The following is an 18,777-nucleotide window of genomic DNA, read 5'->3' on the forward strand; positions in this document are numbered from 1 at the left end:
AGTGTAAGGTCCTAGAGTAATGTACACATGTGTTACAGGTATCTGGGTGTTGCTATTGGGATTGCTTATACTGGTGCTGCCTAGTATTTTTCTTGTAATCTCTGAAAGTGATGTTGATAATTTCTGAAAGGTAAATACAGGAGAAAGAGCCTAATTTAGTCTATTTATGTGACTGGCCCTAAGAATGAAAGGCTTATCATCTCTCATATTCATGACTTGTGCCCAGCTGCTTTATGTATGGAGGGATTCCATAGGTTTTTCTAAGGTGATTTTTGTATTTTGAGAGTTTCTTTTCTTTACACAGCTAATAGCAGAGATCAGAAACAGTACTTTAAGCAAGATAGACATGGGTTTCTCCTTCATGTGAAGCAACTCAACAGACTCAAATTGGCACGGAAGCTCCACAGAATCGTTAGGAATGTTGGGCGTGAGGAGATTAAGTAATGTCCACAGGTTCATATGCAACTCAACAGACTCAAATTGGCACGGAAGCTCCACAGAATCGTTAGGAATGTTGGGCGTGAGGAGATTAAGTAATGTCCACAGGTTCATATGGCAGTGCTGCCAGGGTCTAACTGGAGTCTGAGACAACAGCTTTGCTGTTAATGTGTCTTCCTGCCTGGGATACTTCAAATGAGTTGCCTTGAAAAGCAGGGCTAAAGCTGTTTGAAACCCTGTGCACCACGATTAATAGGAAAAGTGATGTAGACACTCAGGCCTTCAACTCAATACAAGGTGATCTTGGGATCATGTATCTCTTAAATAGTGTAGCAGGGGGATCAGGGTATGTAACTGAGTATGGTGTGTGTACCTGTGTGTAAGTCAGCAGCAATTTTAGAGTCTGTTCCTAGTGTTTCCAACTGGAGCCCAGCAAACCCAAGCAGGTTTTCCAGGGCCACACAGAACTGGTGCAGAACCATCCCTAAGGCAGCCTGCAAATGCCACAGCCCCTCCTAGACAGCCCAGACAGTGCGAATGAGCTAAGGGAAAGGGAGAGACTGGACTTCTCTGGAGCTGTGAACGGTGGACAACATGCTCAGGGTCACCGACATGGGATGATATAGCTGGGAAGGGCTGTCCAGCCTGTGGGTCTGATCACTGTGAAGCCCTGCCCAGTGAGCGCTGGCCTAAAAGGTGAGAACTCAGCATGGAGCCCTCCAAAGACTCTTCCTCTCCAGGAGAGGTGCTCCACTCACCAGGAGGAGGGCTCTAACATGATTAAGTTTTTTATTGGAGAAGTGGAAAGAGCTTTCTCTGCCATTTGCACATCCATGTTAGACTTTTCACATATTGAGGAGTTAAGAACATAGTTTGCTTCTGTCTTTAAAAAACTTTAAAGGATTCTTGCTATAGGAAGTGGCTAGAGAAAAGGTAGGCCAGGGTGCTGTTGGGGCTGCTGAAGAAACAGCTGACTGCACAATATCCCAAGCTGTCAAGAGTGTGTCTGGGCGGCTTGGGTGAGGGAGGAAGGGTCCGTCGTTGAGACTGTCTTCAGATTGCTCTACCCAGTGTTCTGCTTCTTGCAAGCTTCCTTTCTGAGGGCCACAAGGCCAGCCTGCCTGTGGTCCACCACTGGGTGGCGGCAGCTGTACACAGAAGTCTTTGTTCCCTCTGGGAAGAGCCAGGAGCAGCAGCTTCTGGAGGTAGGAACTGCATGGCTCTGCAGCTCCCTACACCAGTAAACTCTGGATGGTTAAGCCAGCCCAGCTTCCCTTCACCCTCTAGGACGGTGCTCTTGACAAAGCAGACATGCAGGCAGTCACTCACCTGTGCTGCCGGAACAGATGTCCTGTGTGTTGGCAACCTGCCTAGCCCACCTTCAGTTTTTTCTTCATTAAAGTGGAACTACCCATACTTATAACACTGTCTTCCTGTAAGCAGAGTGATGATTTCTACAAACAGAAGTGCAAGAGAAACATGGGGTCACAGCAGGGTGGTAATGTTTAGAAGAGTGAGGCTCAGTCCTGGGTACACCAAATGGCCACTTAGGGGCTCTGTCCTAGAAGACTCCCCCGAATCATGGGTAGAATCCACCTTCTGAGAGTTGGATGAATATTTATTGAGTGAGTGAATGAATGAATGCACAGGCCAGGCAAATTAATGAGGGGAGGAAAGCTGTCCTAGAGACTCTCCCAACTGGATAGGAGCTGGGTGGGGTGGGGATATCTGCAGGCAGGGACAGGAACTGTGCCTCCACTGGAGCAGGACATTGACCCCGTGCAGCAGCCAGCAGTTTAAGTATCCCTGATGATACTGAGTTGTGTAAATCTGGGCCCGGACTTTATCCCAGGCAACAGGACACTGCACTTCTGCCCTCGGGTTGCAACCCTGCTAGAGGGTCCATGTCAGCCTCCCAGTCCTGAGATTTTGTAAGTCTTTGTTTTCTTTGGAAGCTGATGGATCCATCCATCTCTGGCTATGAACCAGGGCAGAGCCGGACCTGTCCCTGACAGGATTTTCCAGTGCTGGGTGCAGGCTAAAGCTCAGCAGGGGAGGAGCCCAGGAAGCAGGGCCTGCAGTGTGTGCTTCAGGCTCCCTGGTGGTTGATGCAGCCCCAGACAGACCAACAACCATGGAGCAAGACCTCAGGCAGAGATTGCATGGCCCAAGGGCCCCGGCCCTCTCCAGTTCCAACCCCTGGACCCCATCATGTAGGTCTTGGCTTTCTAGGACTCTGCTCGACTGAAATGTGACCACACTGAATCAGATTTGACAGCACATTGTTCACCGGAGATCAGCAGGGTGGGCATGCTGCTCTTTTTCTAGCATAACAAAATTGCCCACATTAATGGAACAGTTACCATGTTCTAGACTGTGTTGAACAACTTACATGGAGTTATTCCATTTAACCCTCACCAACATCATAGCAAGTAGGAACTACCATTATACTTCTTTTATGGATTGAAGAATTGAGGCTTAGAAAGAAGTTCTGGAAGAATCACACCATAGCAGTTGTGACCAGCACCAGGTTTGTTTGCAGCTCCAGCTGTGTATAATCAAATCTCCCCCAGAGCACACGTTCCTGTTGGCCCTGATGGCAAGCTCCACAGTAACAGGATTGGTAATTAGATACATACTCTGCTAGCAACACAGGAGGTAATGAAGCCTCAAAGCAAGGATAATCGAAAGTGTCGCTCTAGCAGGAAATAGGTGATGTGTTCAGGCTGAGGGACTGAGAAGAATTTAGTCGATTATTAACTAACATATGGGCAATTTTGTTGTAAAGCAACAGAGAGCTGGAGCTGGAGGCGGTGAAGAGGGAGGATTCACCACAAGCCTGGAGAGGCCGAGGTACACAAAAAGGGCTCCTGGTAGGGGCTGTGGCCTTGGGACTCAGCAGAAAGGTACTGCAGTGACAAATCTCCGATCTCATTTCCTCATTCTGCTGCCCTCCCACCCTTAGCCTGGGGCTGACTCCCCCTGTCAAAAACCAGCCAGGTGCAAGAGAGCCCCTGATTGTCAGCTGGTCTCTCCAGAGGGGAGCAGGTGCAGAGCACCCGAGGGAGGCAGGAGACTTGTTATAACTGGTCCTCTGTCCGTAGGCCCTGTGGCTGAAACGAAAGGCACGGCACACCAAAATAATGATCGGGAGCACAGATGAGCAAAGCTATTAGGACAGTTGTTTCAGCTTCAGAGGGTTGCTTCGTTCACCCTTCGAAGAGATGCCTCCTTCACTGTGCTCAGTGCAGTGGTTCGCTCAGTGCCTGGCCATGTTCACATTCTGACTCCAAGATATGTCTCATCACCGTGAAACACTGCAAGGGATCAAAGCAAAAATGATGAAGCGAGACCTAGGAGGCAGAGGAGAAAAAAAAATCAGGGATTTTTATATGGTAATTCAAGGATAAAAATATCACTGTCTTCTCTCATTGTTTTCTCTTTAAAAAGAATTGGCCCTGCTGGGTACAACTCAGTTGAAAAGTGCTTGACTAGGGACCCTAGGTTCCATCTCTAGCACCACAATGATAAACAAATGCAAAGAACTATCAGAGCATGGGGGTGATGCCTTTGATCCCAGAGCCCTGGAAGGCTGAGGCAGGAGGATTGCAAGTTCACTCTCAGTTGGGGCAACTGAGTGACTTAGCAAGATCCTGTGTCTAAGGACAAGAAAATAAGAAAAAGGCTGAGAATGTAGCTCAGTGCACAGGCCCTAGGTTCAACAAGTACTGGGGGAAAATTAAAAAAAAAACTATCCCAGTCTAACAATAAACTCAAAAGTGTTAATGACTCAGTTCTCTCAGGGAATCATTTTGACCTCATCTGATTTGCTTTTTTGATTTTTACACCTCCACAGGCACAGACAGAGGAGGGGAACAGGACAGACATTTACACAGGGCCAGTGATTTAGAAGGAACTCAGACGAGCTACTGAATCAAGGATCCTGAGAGGAACAGGGTAGCAGCCATGGTGTGACCCTGGGACAACTCAGATGGCCCCAGGCCCACTCAACCCCTCCTGAGAGACTGGAGTAGAAGCCATTTGAGCTGTCTCATTTTCTAGCATGGCACTGTGGGCTCCGAAGTGAACCCCAGTGTGTGGTGCTCTGCTCTGCCCAGCAGTTGGAAGAGGCTCAGAACCCAGGCCTCTAGTCTTCCCTCTTCTCTGCCCCTAGCATAGGGAAAAAGTTTTTTCACTCTCTGTCTGTCTGTCTCTCTCTCTGTCTGTCTCTCTGTCTCTCTCACTTTCTCTCTCTTTCTCTGAATTTTCCTTCTCAGAGTGAGAAAATAAAAGAAATGGAATTGTTTTTACCTCTCTCCTGGGAACCTCAAAAAATAACCAGGCAAGATTAACTACTGAAGAAAGCAGGTATGGGAGTCTCAATGCCAGGCAGGCTTCTCTTCCTGGCCTTCTGCGGGCAGTTCTGAGAGATTACCTGGGAGGCATTCTCTGCATAGAAAGAAGTCTGCCCACAGCGAAGCCCGCCTACTCTCCCATAACTTGTCAGGATTCCTCATATCCCTACCTCTCTGTTTCCATGCCCCAGAAGGAAAGCTAGGTAAGGACCTGAACCTCATTGGGCTGTTGGCCAGCCACATTCCTGTGATGTCCTGTGTGCCTTTCTCAGTTCATTCCAGTGAACTCTCAGAGGCTGAGGGCAAGTGTTCCTTCGGTCCTACAGGACCATTTACTCCCTGAGCCCCAAGGAGTTTACTGTATTTCTCTTCATGCGAGGAAATAAAGGGCAGAAGAAGGAGATACACTGAGAAGGATGCAGATCCCAACACATGTTAAGGAGGGAGCTCTACTTTGGGCCTCCAGTTGCATGAGAACATCTAGGGAGACATGAGCCAAGACTGACGATGCAGAGAGTCATGGCTTAATATGCACAGCAGGGACAAGCTGCAAGCAAAACCGTTCTGTTACTGCCCATCTCCAAGGCTGCACTAGATTTCAGTGCCCTTCTCTTTGAATTAATGCAGCTTGCCTGTCTTACTGACTTGATTTTAGCCACATACATTCTTTCTAAACTCTTCATGTGACTCTGCCTGATATTATTCTGCCATTTCATGTATCTTCTAGTTATCATACAGTGTGACATTGAGCCAGGGTCACGAGAATGGAGACCTGGATGAATGATGGCTAAGCAGGCAGAGCTAGGGACATAGCTCTGGCCCACTGCAGCTCAATTTGCTATGCATTGGGTTTGGCAGCAAAGCTCCGTAGGAAGTGCTAAAATGAGGCCTGGGCAAACCATCTTCTGGACATTGAAAGCAAAAAATCCACTTCATTAAAAACATTGGAGTATTAGCTATTCCTTGATGAAATGTTTAGATGTAAATGTTGTATCTAAAACTAGCTAATAAGGCTTTCATTTAATACAGCCATTCAAATTTAGGTGTCAGTGTTTTCTTGAAAATATAAGAAGATAATCAGCTTTTGTCTATGTGCTCAAAAGAATCTGTGAGTTGGTGTTGCCTGGGTGGCCAGTCCTTGCATCTGTCTGGTGGACCACCAATGTACTGGGACTTGGTCTCCTAGGACCCCCTTCCTGAAGTGTTGGAGTTTCCTGGATGCATTTACGACCCACCTGAGTGAACCTTCTTCACCCTCCTCTGATTTTTTTTTTTCTTTTTGAGACAGGGTCTCACTATGCAGTTCAGGCTAGCCTTGAGCTCACTTTGTAGCCCAGACTGATCTGGAACTCACAGTGATCCTCCTGCCTCAGCCTCCCGAGTGCTGGGATTGTAGGCCAGCGTCACCACGCCCAGTTCCCTCTTCTGATCTTGCCTGGAGAGGGGAGGTGCTGTTGCACTTCTTTCTAGCTGGAAAGCTGCCATATGTTCACTCCAAGGGTTCCATGAAGCACACAAACTTGGGAGCTTAAAACAGCAGCAATTTATTCTCATGCAATGTCTGGATATCCGAAGGGCCAAATAAAAATGTCATCAGGGCTGTTTTTTTCTGGAATATGAGCCAGAATCCCTTCTGTGCCTCTCTCCTAGTGTCAGGGGATGGCCCATTCTTCACAGATATCACTGTAGTCTCCGCCTTACAGTTGGAGGTCACATACTGTTCATGATCTCTTTTGTGTATCTCTATGTCTTCTAATAGTGTTTCTAAAGCCACTCCTCCTGGAATTTACAGCTTACCCTAATCTAGTACACCTTCCTCTTAACTTCTTATGGCACATTTTTAAACAGCATATTTTCAAATGAGACCAGAATGTGAGGTTCTGATGGTCATGAACATGGGACATATGCTATTTGACCCTGTACAACCCCTTTCTTCTCAGCTAGGCCTTACACAAGTGTGACGCAACATTCAGGCTCACTTGAGATTTTATTCACACCAAGAGCTTATATTTTTACATACAAACTCATTTATCCAGAGAGAACTAGAAAGTTAGGGATTTATTTATTTATGTATTTATTGTTTTTTTGAGACAGGGTCTTGCTCTGTAGTCCAGGCTGGCCTTGCATTCACTATATAGCCCAGGTTGGTCTTAAACTCACAGTGATCCTCCTGCCTCAGCCTCCTAAGTACTGGGATTACAGGAGTGCACCACCACGGCTGGAGTGTTGTTTGGATACATGTTGAAGACTGACATCTCAGAGGAAATATTGGACGTACAGCTTCTTTAAAGCCTGCCAGACAGTACCATGAGCTGAGAAAGTGCACTGGGCCAGGCTATCACTGGTGTCAGGAATAAATAATGAAGCTCGCGTGTGTTGGGCACTCACCATTTGTCAGGGGATATGTCAAGTGTTTCAAACACAGCACTGAATGAGAATTCAATCCTCCTAACAATTCTGTGAAATAAGTGCTTTAGTAGTAACCTCATTTTCCAGATGAGGGAATTAAAGCTTCTAGAATTAAGTAAGTTATCGAAGGTAATGATATTCTTAAATAGATTTCAGAGTCCAGAGATTGAGCTTTGTGTGGTTCTCAGAGTGTTCTCACTAAAAGAAGGACATTGTCTCCCTTTGGCAGATGAGAAAATGTGTGTTTAAGCAACCAAGACATTTGCTCAACATCTCATAGCCAATAAATCTAGAGTGCAAGCCTTCAACTGTTTTCCCTTAAGTGTAAATTCTTTTCACAGCTTCTGATGGGCAGTTTGGCTCTACAAAGGTCTAGGTCAAGATAGAAATGGAGAAAAGAGGGTGGCTGGCTCTTGAAGGGCTCAGCAGATCACACAAGAGGATGCTGAAGTGCAGACAGAGACGAGAGTGTTTCGCCCAAGAGGTCCTGAAGCCCATGGATGGACTGTGCTGAGGTTTGGCAGGACTGCTGGTCACTTCCTCCTGCTGAGTTTGTGGGGAGAGACACAGGGCTTCATGCTGCGCCATGTAGGGGCTCCATGCATGCACGGCGGCTCAACTTGGAAACCTGTTTTCAGGCTCAGACACCTTTCAGCATCCAGCTCATTTCCTTTCATGTTCCCTCCTGCCCTGCTCCACCTTTTTACTTTTTTCTCTATTTTGTTTTACTAATTTGTAAATACTTTCACAACTGATCCTTAGTCCTGGCATTCGTGTAGCATATTTCCCCTATAAGATTACCTTTGAGGTTTATGTTAAATTGTGTCTCAGTCCCTCGTTTCTAAAATAAACAGTAATGTAATCCACTTTGCAGTTTTATGATCAGGTGAGATAATGATTTACTATTAGTTGCAGGAATATTCAGTTATGAAGAGGAAGATAGAGTGCAATTTGACCAAGGTAACTTTTAGTAAATCATAGAAAATAAGAAGAGGGCCATCTATACTCTTTACATGTTAGCAGAATTTGGCCATATCTTAAAATACTCTTTTTTTTTTTTGGTAAAGGAAGTAGAATTCAAGACCTTGCAATTGCCAGGCAGGTGCTTGCGCCACTAAGCTTTATCCCTGGCTCCTATATCTTAAAATATTCTATTCCATTTTATTGATAAAGCATTGAAATGTTTTAGAAATTCCTACATTTGAATGTACAAAACATATTTTCAAGACTAGGTCTCAAATATAGAAGTGACTTCAACATTGAAGCCATGACCCTTGATCAGACTATGCATTGGTTTTTAATTAGGTAAATCAATTTGCAGTGTTTCAGAAATAAACTTTGCTTTTTAAATTTGAAGCACTTAGTTTTGAAGTAATAAGCTACAGATTTGCTCTCAGCTTAGACTTCTCCTGCAGGATGAGAGCTCACACTCATGGTAGCCTGTGTGACACCTGGTTTTGTCCTCAGTGACAGCTGCCACAGGCTCAGTCTTCTCACCCAGCTTCATTCCTAGGACTATAAAGAAAGCAACACCACGACACTGCCTGACACAGCTTTCCCTCCAGCACTCAGAGCTCCACCGACTCCTTTATTGCCAGCGCTGTGGGACTCTCAGTGTGCTTCGGACACTTAAGAAAACAGCCATTTCACAGCCACATGCTTTCAAATTTTCAGGTGCATTCCAGAAATGAGAGAGAGAGAATACCTAATCACCCAGAAGAAACTGGTGGGGATAAGGTGGGCCCTGGAAGAAGCTATGTTTGACCTTGATAGTGAGACAAAAAAGATAAAGGATCCAGGTCCAGCCTTGCAAGGACAGGAGGCACAGCAGCACCCACTAAGGACAGCTATCGTGTGGAACCGGAGTGACCTCGATACACGCTTTGGAGCTGTGATGCTCAAATTTTCTCTTTGAAGACCCTTTCCTCCCTTCCCTCAGGTCCCTATTGACCAACCCTTTCATGAAACATAATAAAAATGAATTACTGTAAATGCAGAATTAAAATCAGAGATATACAGAATACAAGCCTGTATTTTATGTTGAGACCTAACAGGTATAAACTTATATTGTCAGATCGCTACAGAAGTTTCTCACCATCCAGTAATGACAGCTGCCCCATGAGCCATTGCATGAAGGAAAGGCATTGGCCTGCTTGGTTCTGTGAGGCTGGGGGGACAGTGTTTTCCACACCAGCTTTGCGTGGGGAGCAGCTGGGACTTGACATCTCCACACTGTGGTTGAAGAGGGGTGGGGATGTGAGAGTTGGTCTGATGTGCAGCCAAAGTCAAGAAACATTGCTTTAGAATAAAATGTCTAACTTTTATCTAAACCTCACTCTTGCAACTGCCAACAGCCAGATCTGCCATAAAATTTTAAAATATTTCAATATATATGCTAATTGGTTTTATAGGTGCTACTAGTTTATCTTAGTTCATTGAAGAGAATGATTTGTTTTATTATCTGTTGGTTTCTTTTTGGTAAAAATCTTTGGCTTATGTCTTATATCTGAATAACTACTTTGATGATAATGATATACAGTGTAATAACTATTGTTCTCTCATTATTGGATTTTGAAATTTTGTGTTTTTTTTTTCATAAAATAGAAAATGTTTAAAAATATACCCTGAAGTTACAAAGGGTTTGGGCATTCTAGCCCTATTCACCCAAAATAAAAACCTGACTCTTGTTTTTTGGAGATAATCATCTTGGCATTCATAAGGAAAATGCTTAATGAATTCCTCTCAGAAACAATGACTTCTTTCGCTCTCATACCAAAATGTGCCAACCATCTGATTTAAATTTGTTTCCTGTGTGACTTTACCAGGAGGGAGAGCATTTTACAGAGTGGTGCATGTGAACCCGTGTGTAAAACTAAAATCTACATTTCACCAGCTGTGGGACCAAGGGTGAGTTATCCAGGACATCCGAGGCCTCCTCTGTTATTTTCTTCCTCAAAGAATTGTTGTGAGCCTTCAGTGAAATGACCCACAATAATGGATGATACATTTATATCTGGAGGTAGTGTTAACTGCCCATCTTCAGGGTGACATGTACCCATCCTGTTTGGAAGTGGCAAATCATTGACATTTCTCTTGATGGTCTGTGGATCTGCTCTCACTAACTGGTGCCATTACCTTTCAGGTTGGTAAGTTTTTTGAATACTAAACCATCCATCATGTTCCTTATGTAGAATCTGTTTGAAGTCAGGGTGACAATCTTTGTGAATAAGTAATTTAATTCAGATAAATTGGTGCCTATGTTATCAAGTTTTCAAGAGTAGGATTGGTATGAATCACACTTTAGAATCAAATCAAAATCAGCAAAGGGATACAGTCAAATTCTTTTACTTGAAAGCTGAGAATTATTCAACTCCAGATAAGTTCAGTGAAGCTATGCCACAAAGAGGAGATTCCATGCATCTTGGATCTTTCCTCCAACAATCTTCACAGCCAACAGGACCAGCACCTGGGCAGAGCAGTGCAGCAGAGACAGACGGAACTGACTGGGCTCAGTAGATGAGGGGGAAGTTAGCAAGTTGATGAGAGTCCTGGGTTGATGCTACTTGCATAATTATCTCAAATGATTGTTTGTGCTTCCTTTTCCTTGTGGCTTTTCTCACCCACCTTGCAAACACTACTGCCTTCAAGGTGCACAGATACGATTATCTCTGAAAACCTAGAAGTCCAAGAACTTCTCAGGTCAGCAGCTGGGCAGGCTGCAGGTTGGGCTTTCCTGGCATCTCTAAACAGCCAGCAATGGCTGTGTGTGAGGGTGAACAGGGAAGGCGCTGCAGCATCTGCAGCTGGAGTTCAGGCCTTTGCTGCCTCTAGCATTTCCCCGGATCAGTGCTTACGCTGTCTGCCTGGGTAACATGGTTAGTCTAATCTCTTCAACAGCATTTGGGTTGGGTCTGCATTGTACTTGCAGTTGGCCTGCCTTTTTAATGAGAAGCAGCTCAAACCTTGTGAGTTAACCCTTTAAGGCTGGACATTTCTTTGGTACTGACAGCACATTAGTCTTAGGGGTTCCACGTGTTTCTACCTCTTAGCTTCAAAAGACACAAGCTGCTCTTCCCCTCTCTGACAGAAACCCAGAGGGACTTCCTGACAGGGGCTTGTCAGTGTGAAACTGCTCAAGGAAAACTGCTGGAGTCAGGTGGGGCAGAGGGTGGTGAGCTTCCACCACACCTGACCCACCCTGCTGCATGGCAGACAAGGTCGCCAGCGCCTCTGGTGCTAAACTCCTGGAACCTTGCTCCGTATTGACTAATATGAGCCATGAGGGCAATGCTGGGGGCAGATAAAGAGTGAGCACGCGTGGTGCACTTAGGGGCATGATGCACACCTGCTTCTAGACCCCTAGGATGCTGCAATGTTTGGTGCAGCCTCAGAATCAGTCTTAGGTAAAGAGCTGCCAGCCTTGGTGCCTTGGAGCTGTGCGCAATAAGTCCTCAGCCAGAGGCTGAAAATACTTTTCTATGCTCTTTTATAAGGGAGAAAATGGGTGTGTGGGGGGCTCCATTTTTTTTTACTGTAACTCTTAACCATGTTCAGTTGCAGCTCTCACCAGCCAGCACACTCAGGTGGCGAGCTGGGCAGAACACAGAGCACTTTTGTGGGCAGCTGTGAAGGCCTTGCCTTTTTTTTTTTTTTTTTTTGGTTTTTCTTCGGTACTGGGAACCGAACTCACGACCTTGCGCTTGCCAAGCAGGCGCTTTGCCGCTGAGCTAGATCCCCAGCCCCTCTTGCCTTGTTATGAAAATCCTACTTTGGATTCTTTTCTTGAGAATGGTTTGCGTGACAAATTTTTTTTCTTTTAAAGAGAAAAAAAGCAGTAAAAATGGTACAAAATTTCAAAACAAGGTAGTAGGAGAGTAATAATGGTTAGTTCATTGCTTATTGTTATCTTCAAAGTAATTGCTCAGATTATAAGATATAGGCATGAAAAATTGATCAAACAATATAAGCACAAACCTTTCTCTTCAGTGAACTAATAGAAATTAGTAGTATAATTATCTTAGCTATCTTCTATATATTTTTTACTTTTACTTTTCCCTTCCTTCTCTTCTCCTTTCCCCCATCCCAGTTTCTCTTTTCTTTAGAACTGTTCACAATAGATATTGCGTGACAATTTTGAAACGGCCAAACACAATTTCATGTGCAATTCTAGAGCTGGCTTGGCAGCCTTGGAGAGGGTTGGCAGAAGCTCCCATCTCAGAGCAGAGCTGCAGGCCTGACCTGGCCCAACCTCAGCACACCCATCCCTGCAGGGTTTGCATAGCTAAGGGATGAAAGGGCGAGTTCTGGCTTGCACCTGGCTCTGTAGTTTATTACCTGAGTTTGCAGGGCTGGAGAGAGAAAATGATGGAAACAAAGGCTAGAAAATAACCCCACCAGCAAAGTCCATTGTTTGCTAAGGCAAGGCAAAATTCAGTGGCTTTCACTGTGATTCTGGATGAGGGATAGCTGCACACACCCAGTACTTACATCCCCATAACTATTTCTGCCCTGAAAAATCATTCAGCAGCAAATAGGTTCCATTTCCATGCGGGCATGGGCCCTTTTCTTTCCTCTCTTAACCGTAAGTCTGTGACGTGCTGTAATTTCCGTGTCCTTGGTGCTGGGCAGTTTAATGAGCACTGCCACACTCATCACCTCGCTTAGTTTCACAACAACCCACAGGAGCATGGCTTCCTCTCCTGTGGGGTCCGGTACTTTGTGTCTTGTTTTAAACTGGGGTTGAGCAGAAGCCCAGCTCTTCTGAATCCTGTGGCCTGTGGTCCTCATGAGTCAGGGCTGCTCAGAGTCCCAATGGGGTGTGTGACAGAGGGTGTCCCTGCAGAGGAGCAGGGCTCTGAGAAGATCCCTGAGCACCAGCAGGAAGGCCAGCCTGTAGGCCTCACACCCCACTGATGAGAGTAATGCCCCAGAAGATAGGCTGGTCGACTGATCCCCACTTGCCTGGGACCCTCCTGGGAATCTCTGGATTGTCTGCCTCCTTTAAGGCTGGGCAACAGCACAGATCAACCCATGTGGATCATATTTGCCTGTGTTTCCACCTGAATTTCTCATGATACCTTCAGGTTCAGAAGATTTTTAGTGCCTAAACATTTGGAAAATTCTGGATGCTTCTAGGAACCCACAGATAATCTCTGCCTGGACTCTAGGACATTTTGCCCAAAGTGGCTACATTTGAAATATTTTTAAAAGTCCAAACAACAAAAGCATAAGAATCCAAGCAACCAGTGGGAATCAGGCTATGACAATAGCATTTGCTACTGATTACAAAGCAGGTAAGGTGGTTTATGGGCCTCACCATGAATCCTGAGGACCCCATGCTGTCTGTTCCAGTAGAGTTGGAGGGTGTGCATATTTAAGCAAGAGTCCAGGCCCTGAATAAGCTCATCAGCTCCAAAATCTGTATTCCTATAGCATACTTCTCAAAGTTCTGCGTTCCTCTAAATTCAGACTCTGGCAAATTAGAGCTGTGAGTATGCTGAGATCAGCCCTTATCACTAGAGGCCTCTGTGAACTGTGGAAATGGAGCCAGGCTCACAGTGATTGGGAGGTTCAGTACTCAAGTCTTAGCACCAGAATTTCACACAAGGACTGTAGTACAGTATACAAGAAAAATTCATATGGTGAGTTCCCCAAACCTAAAACTAGGCATACACACTATACACAGTCAATATAACTATGATTTAAGACAAATTGGTAGTATTCCACATTTCAGCTTTTGTCATTTTACTATCTAGTCAGGTCTCATATGGATGGATTAGGACCATTAAGACTTATTCAGATTTAAGCCTCACTTGATATGTTAAATTTGGGAAACTTTATATTTTAGATTACTGGTAATACAAAGCTTTGGCAAGTCCCTAAGAGGGAGTTTATAAATTTTACAATTGTGCTGACACCACCCAGGTTGGTACTCTTTTGCCTTTGTTCATAAGTAAACAAGTTTTTGTTGCTGAGACAAAGTTTGTTTTACCTGGCTTTAAGGTTGAGGTTTAGAACGCCTGTCCTTGTCCATACCTGCTGTAGTGGATTGATAACTGGTGGTCAACTTATAACCCCCAGTTGAACTGAGTAAGTGTGGTGCTGGGTATGGGAGGCCCACCTAAGGACTGTTGCCAGCAGCAGAAGAGGCAGACCTGGAGAAGAAGAGGCAGGCTGTTGGGAACTGAGAGAGGCTGTGGGGAGCTGAGAGAGACCGTGGGGAGCTGGCTTTCCTGATGAACTTGGCGGTTTTCATCCTCCGAGGAGCTCGGGACCTCGCTGGCACTGAGAATGGCTTCAGTTCACTTTGGAGAGCTCTGGTCCTCACTTTGAGCATGGTTCCGGAGGGGAAGATGGTGCACTGCCGGCCTCCTGGAAAAGCTTGCTGTCTTGGCTTCCCTGATTGGAACTCGGCCATCCTGATCATCGGAGGAGCTCGGGACCTCACTGTTGCCAACGATGGCTGTGGTACCTTTTGGAGGAGCTCTGGTTCTTCCAAGCATCACTTCCTGGATCCAGTGCAGATCCCTCAGCCTACTAGCACAGGTCCTTCTTCCTGCTGGCACAGACTTTGTAGATTCCACTACTGACCTTTGGGCCTTCCCAGCAGATCTGTGAAACAGGCCTACATGAGACGTTGTCATGTGCTCTGGGCTTCCAGTTGGATTCGTGGGAGGCATTGTTATGAGCTCTGGGTATTCAGCTCAACTCATGTAGGACATTGTTGTGGGATCCAGGCCCTCAGCTGGATTCCTTGGTCTTAGTGTGTGGACAGATTTCCTGCACCCTTTTGTATACTGTTCTTTGGGGTGACTTATAAATAATCATATAAAGTATGTGTGCTGTATTATGTTGTTCCCCTTGCAAAATAAGCCCCCAACCAACACACCTGCTTAGCTCTGAACACCTATAGGACACACTGAGGTTCTTCAGCATTCTCTGCTAAAACAGTGGTCCTTAAGCCTGACTGACCCTTAAACCTGACTGACTGGCAATGCTTTACACTCATGAATTTAATTTAGCTAATGAATTAAAATTATTAATCCTAGTTTTGAATTCTGCTTTTGGGATAAATATATTTTAATTTGTATCTAACTGTATTACAGTGAGAGATTTGTGGCAAAGTTAGTACCTATTTTTCAATGCAAAGTTTTGTTCTTTTATGTTCTCTGAAAACTAAACTCCTGCAAATTTCTTCATTTGGTTGGTAACACTTTATGTTCTGGATTCCATGGTCCAGAGACTTAGAAGGCTTGCTTTGTTGAATTATTCTAAGGAGTAAAATCTCCTTTGCTCAAAGAGGTTGAGGTGTCAGTGCAACCACCATTTACTGTCAAAAATAAGGTCTATCTTGGGTACTGTCCTATTAAAGTGGTTTGTAAACCAAGAAAATTCTGATGTCATTGCATCTTATATTAGGAAATAGTAACTTGCAATAATTAAACAGCTACTTTAGAAGAGCTGAGCTCTTGCTCAAGTAAATGAAACCCCTTGGAATTTAAGAGCCTATATGTGAATGGATGCTAATTCCCTTTCAAACCTATTCTGGGTATCCCTGTGTGCACAGACTCACAATCACTGGAGAGAACTCTGTAGATGATGTAACTTGGGTCATATTTCTCTATATCCAGGGACAAGTTTTACTTAATTTTCTATCTCCCAAATTTCTAGAAACCATAGTAATTAATATTTACACTCTATATATTCCTCTCTCAACTTTGATGTTCTATTTCAATTTATTTTTCATTTCCTTAGACTTACTTTCATTTATAATTAATTGCACGTTTTCCACAAACCACATCAAGGCTATGTACAGTGAAGCAGAGCATAAATAGAAATTTATACATGTAAAAGTCAGCTGCTTCACAGGGCAGCTTGCACTTAAGAACCACCCAAGACATTTTCTATACATTGTGTTGAACTGGACTAACCTAATTTGTTTTTCTAGCCTCCAAAAAATAAGGTGGATAAGAATGCCCTCAGCCATCTTAGTAGGTTTGATTATCCTATTCTTTGTAGGTCACTATTTTGGTTTGATTATAATAGCAGTATTTGTTTTCACAGCTTTATCCATAAAAGGGTGGAACCCCTGTGAATCATACTGCTGAAGGCAGAACACTGGTGCCAGACTATTTATTTGAGGGTAGAAGATGCTGTTATTTACAGCATAGTGAACCAAAGGACATCACTGAGGAAGAGTGCGTGTTTACAGAGACACAAACCAGGAGAAAGACAGGATGAACACCGCTGGAAAAGTAAGCGGAACATTTTTGTACACTCTGTCATGATCTAATAGTGTGGGTTGATTTTGAAGACAGTAAAGTAGTTAAAGACTTGGGGATATTTTGAGCCAAACACCTGTTGAACAGATACTGCTGGGAAAAATCTTGTGTCAGATATTGTAAAAAGTGCCAAGTGAGGCAGGATTAAAGTGAAAACCACATGTGGAAGGAAACAGACACATCTGGTTTATACTGACACAATTTGCAATTTCAGGACAGCTGTGCTTTTGCTTTGGTAAGTTAATGTCCCTGGAAGGGACTTTTAATAGGCTGAGTGGCACATGTGTCCTTCAGCATGCAGTGGAGAGCAGGTCTCATGTTGTTGTTGGAAAACATTTGTCCTGCTGTAGACAGTGGAAAATGCTAATTCCAGAATGTAAAGCAGACAACAAAGTATCATGTTTTAATGTTTCTTAAGGATATATTTTTCCGAGATCAGATGAGATCGTTCTGGGTGGTACGGTTGCAGAGAAGGATGTATTTTTAAAATCAAAATATAAATTTGAAAACAAAACTACACCAGAGGTAAATTATGTTTATTCTGTAAGAAAATAGCAGAATCACCAGAGTTGATACCAACTTTAGAAATAACTGATATTTTTTCATTTGCAAGTAGAACAGTGTAGGTCCTTGCTTTAAATGGGTACACATTTGCATAAACTGTAAGGTGCTTTTATTTCTTTCGTTCTTATTCAAAAACTTTGCAGTTAGCCTACCTTAAGGTTTTGGGAAAATAAAGATGACAATTGAAGTCTGGGTAATACAACAAGAGGAAACCCTATGATGTTAGAATTTGAAATAGTTTTTTCCCAGAATTTGATAGAATTGCAATAAAAACATCCTGGTTTGGATCAGAAATTCAAAAATATTAGGTAACTTGGAGGATTAACTTTTTACTACAGAAGCTATTGACTCTACCTTTGGAGATTAATGACTCAGGGTCAGAAGGAATCTTAAAAATTTGCTACTTCATGAAGCCAATAAAGGCTTAAAAATGAGCCCTGCTGTCGCTGTGAGGTGGTTGCCCAGCCACTGTCAAGACACCGCCAATGAGGGAGAACTCAGTGGCCTCCAAACAATGCCTTCCAGTTTGATTAATAAGCAGCGTATAACAGCTGTGCAATTTAGATAGTCATGCGATAGTATGGTTTACAGAGGGTTATATAGTTCCCAACTTGCTCCAGCATTTCAGAATAGCTCATGGAAGGAGAGGGTCCCTTTATATTGGGAATCATTTTTGTCCTCTTTAATTTGTTTTCTTTTTCATTAAAAAGTGAAAATTATGTTAATTTGCTGAGGCTGTCTTAACAATGTGCCACAGACTGTGTGGCTTAAACAGCAGAGATTTATGTCCTCATACATCTGGAGATCGGAACTCTGAGAACAATCTGTGTACACAGTTGGCTCCTTCTGGCACCTTCTCCTTAGCTCTAGATGACCCACTTCTCCCTGTCTGCACATGGTCTGCCTTTGGTGATTCGTGTCTCAGTCTCCTCTTCTTATGAAGTGACCAGTCCTGTTGGGTTAGACAAACCTCAGTGATTCATTATATCTTTTTTATCTCTTCTTAAATTTTCACTCTCAACCCATACTAATTGTGTGAATTAATGATTTCTCTATGACATTTCCATATTGCTTTGATTTTATCAACCTTTTCAGGTACCATTTCTCGCCCTGACCCTTCCCCCTTTGGTTCCCTTCTCCTTCTCTGACAGTCTCTCTTCTTTCAGGTCTCCTTTTTCTTGTTTGTTTCTTTTTAGTTTCCATGTGTCAGAAAAACATGCAACATTTGTCCTTTTGCATCAGGCTTATTTTACTTTACCTGGTGACTTTTAGTGCCATCCATTTTCCTGCAAGTGACATGATTTTATCCCTTATGGATGAATAATACTCCATTGTGCGTATGTGCTGCATTTTCTGTATTCATTTACCGATGGGCACCTAGGCTGATTCCATAACAATTATTGACAGTAATACAATAAACACAGGTAATCTTTTCTGTATTCTGTATTCTGTATTCTGACTTTTCTGTATTCTGACTTCATCCCTTGAGTGAACACTCAGGAGTAGTATAGCTGGACTATATATGCTAGTTCTAGTTTTAGTTTTTTGAGGAGTCTCCATACTGTTTTCCATAGTGGCTGTACTAGTTTATGTTGCCAATAATAACGTGCAAGAGTTCTTTCCTCCACATTCTTGCTAACACTCATTTTCTCTTTTCTTGATAATAGCCATTCTGACTGAGGTGAGAAGGAATTCTGATGTATTTTTTTTCTTGGTTTTTTCTCCGGTAC

The 18,777-nt window shown here is 43.8% G+C and overlaps 1 protein-coding gene across 5 annotated transcripts in view; it reads left to right on the forward strand.

Annotated features, from left to right (window-relative positions):
- Adh7 (alcohol dehydrogenase 7 (class IV), mu or sigma polypeptide) overlaps positions 1–18,777 on the forward strand; it is a 34,936-nt gene that overhangs the window by 3,420 nt on the left and 12,739 nt on the right. Inside the window, exons 1-2 of one of the 5 annotated variants that reach the window (XM_013505402.1) lie at positions 1,054–1,134; positions 16,266–16,456. In XM_013505402.1, coding sequence (XP_013360856.1) covers positions 16,439–16,456 — 18 coding nt within the window. In that variant the 5' untranslated portion in view covers positions 1,054–1,134; positions 16,266–16,438. Of the gene's footprint in view, positions 1–1,053; positions 1,135–3,229; positions 3,345–14,122; positions 14,292–16,265; positions 16,457–18,777 lie in introns of those variants that run through there. The other 4 variants (XM_005406273.2, XM_005406274.2, XM_013505404.1 and 1 more) reach the window with 4 other exon arrangements.

The sequence above is a fragment of the Chinchilla lanigera genome, unplaced genomic scaffold (assembly GCF_000276665.1).
Source record: "Chinchilla lanigera isolate Chin_1 unplaced genomic scaffold, ChiLan1.0 scaffold00095, whole genome shotgun sequence".
Classification (NCBI taxonomy): Eukaryota; Metazoa; Chordata; class Mammalia; order Rodentia; family Chinchillidae; genus Chinchilla; species Chinchilla lanigera.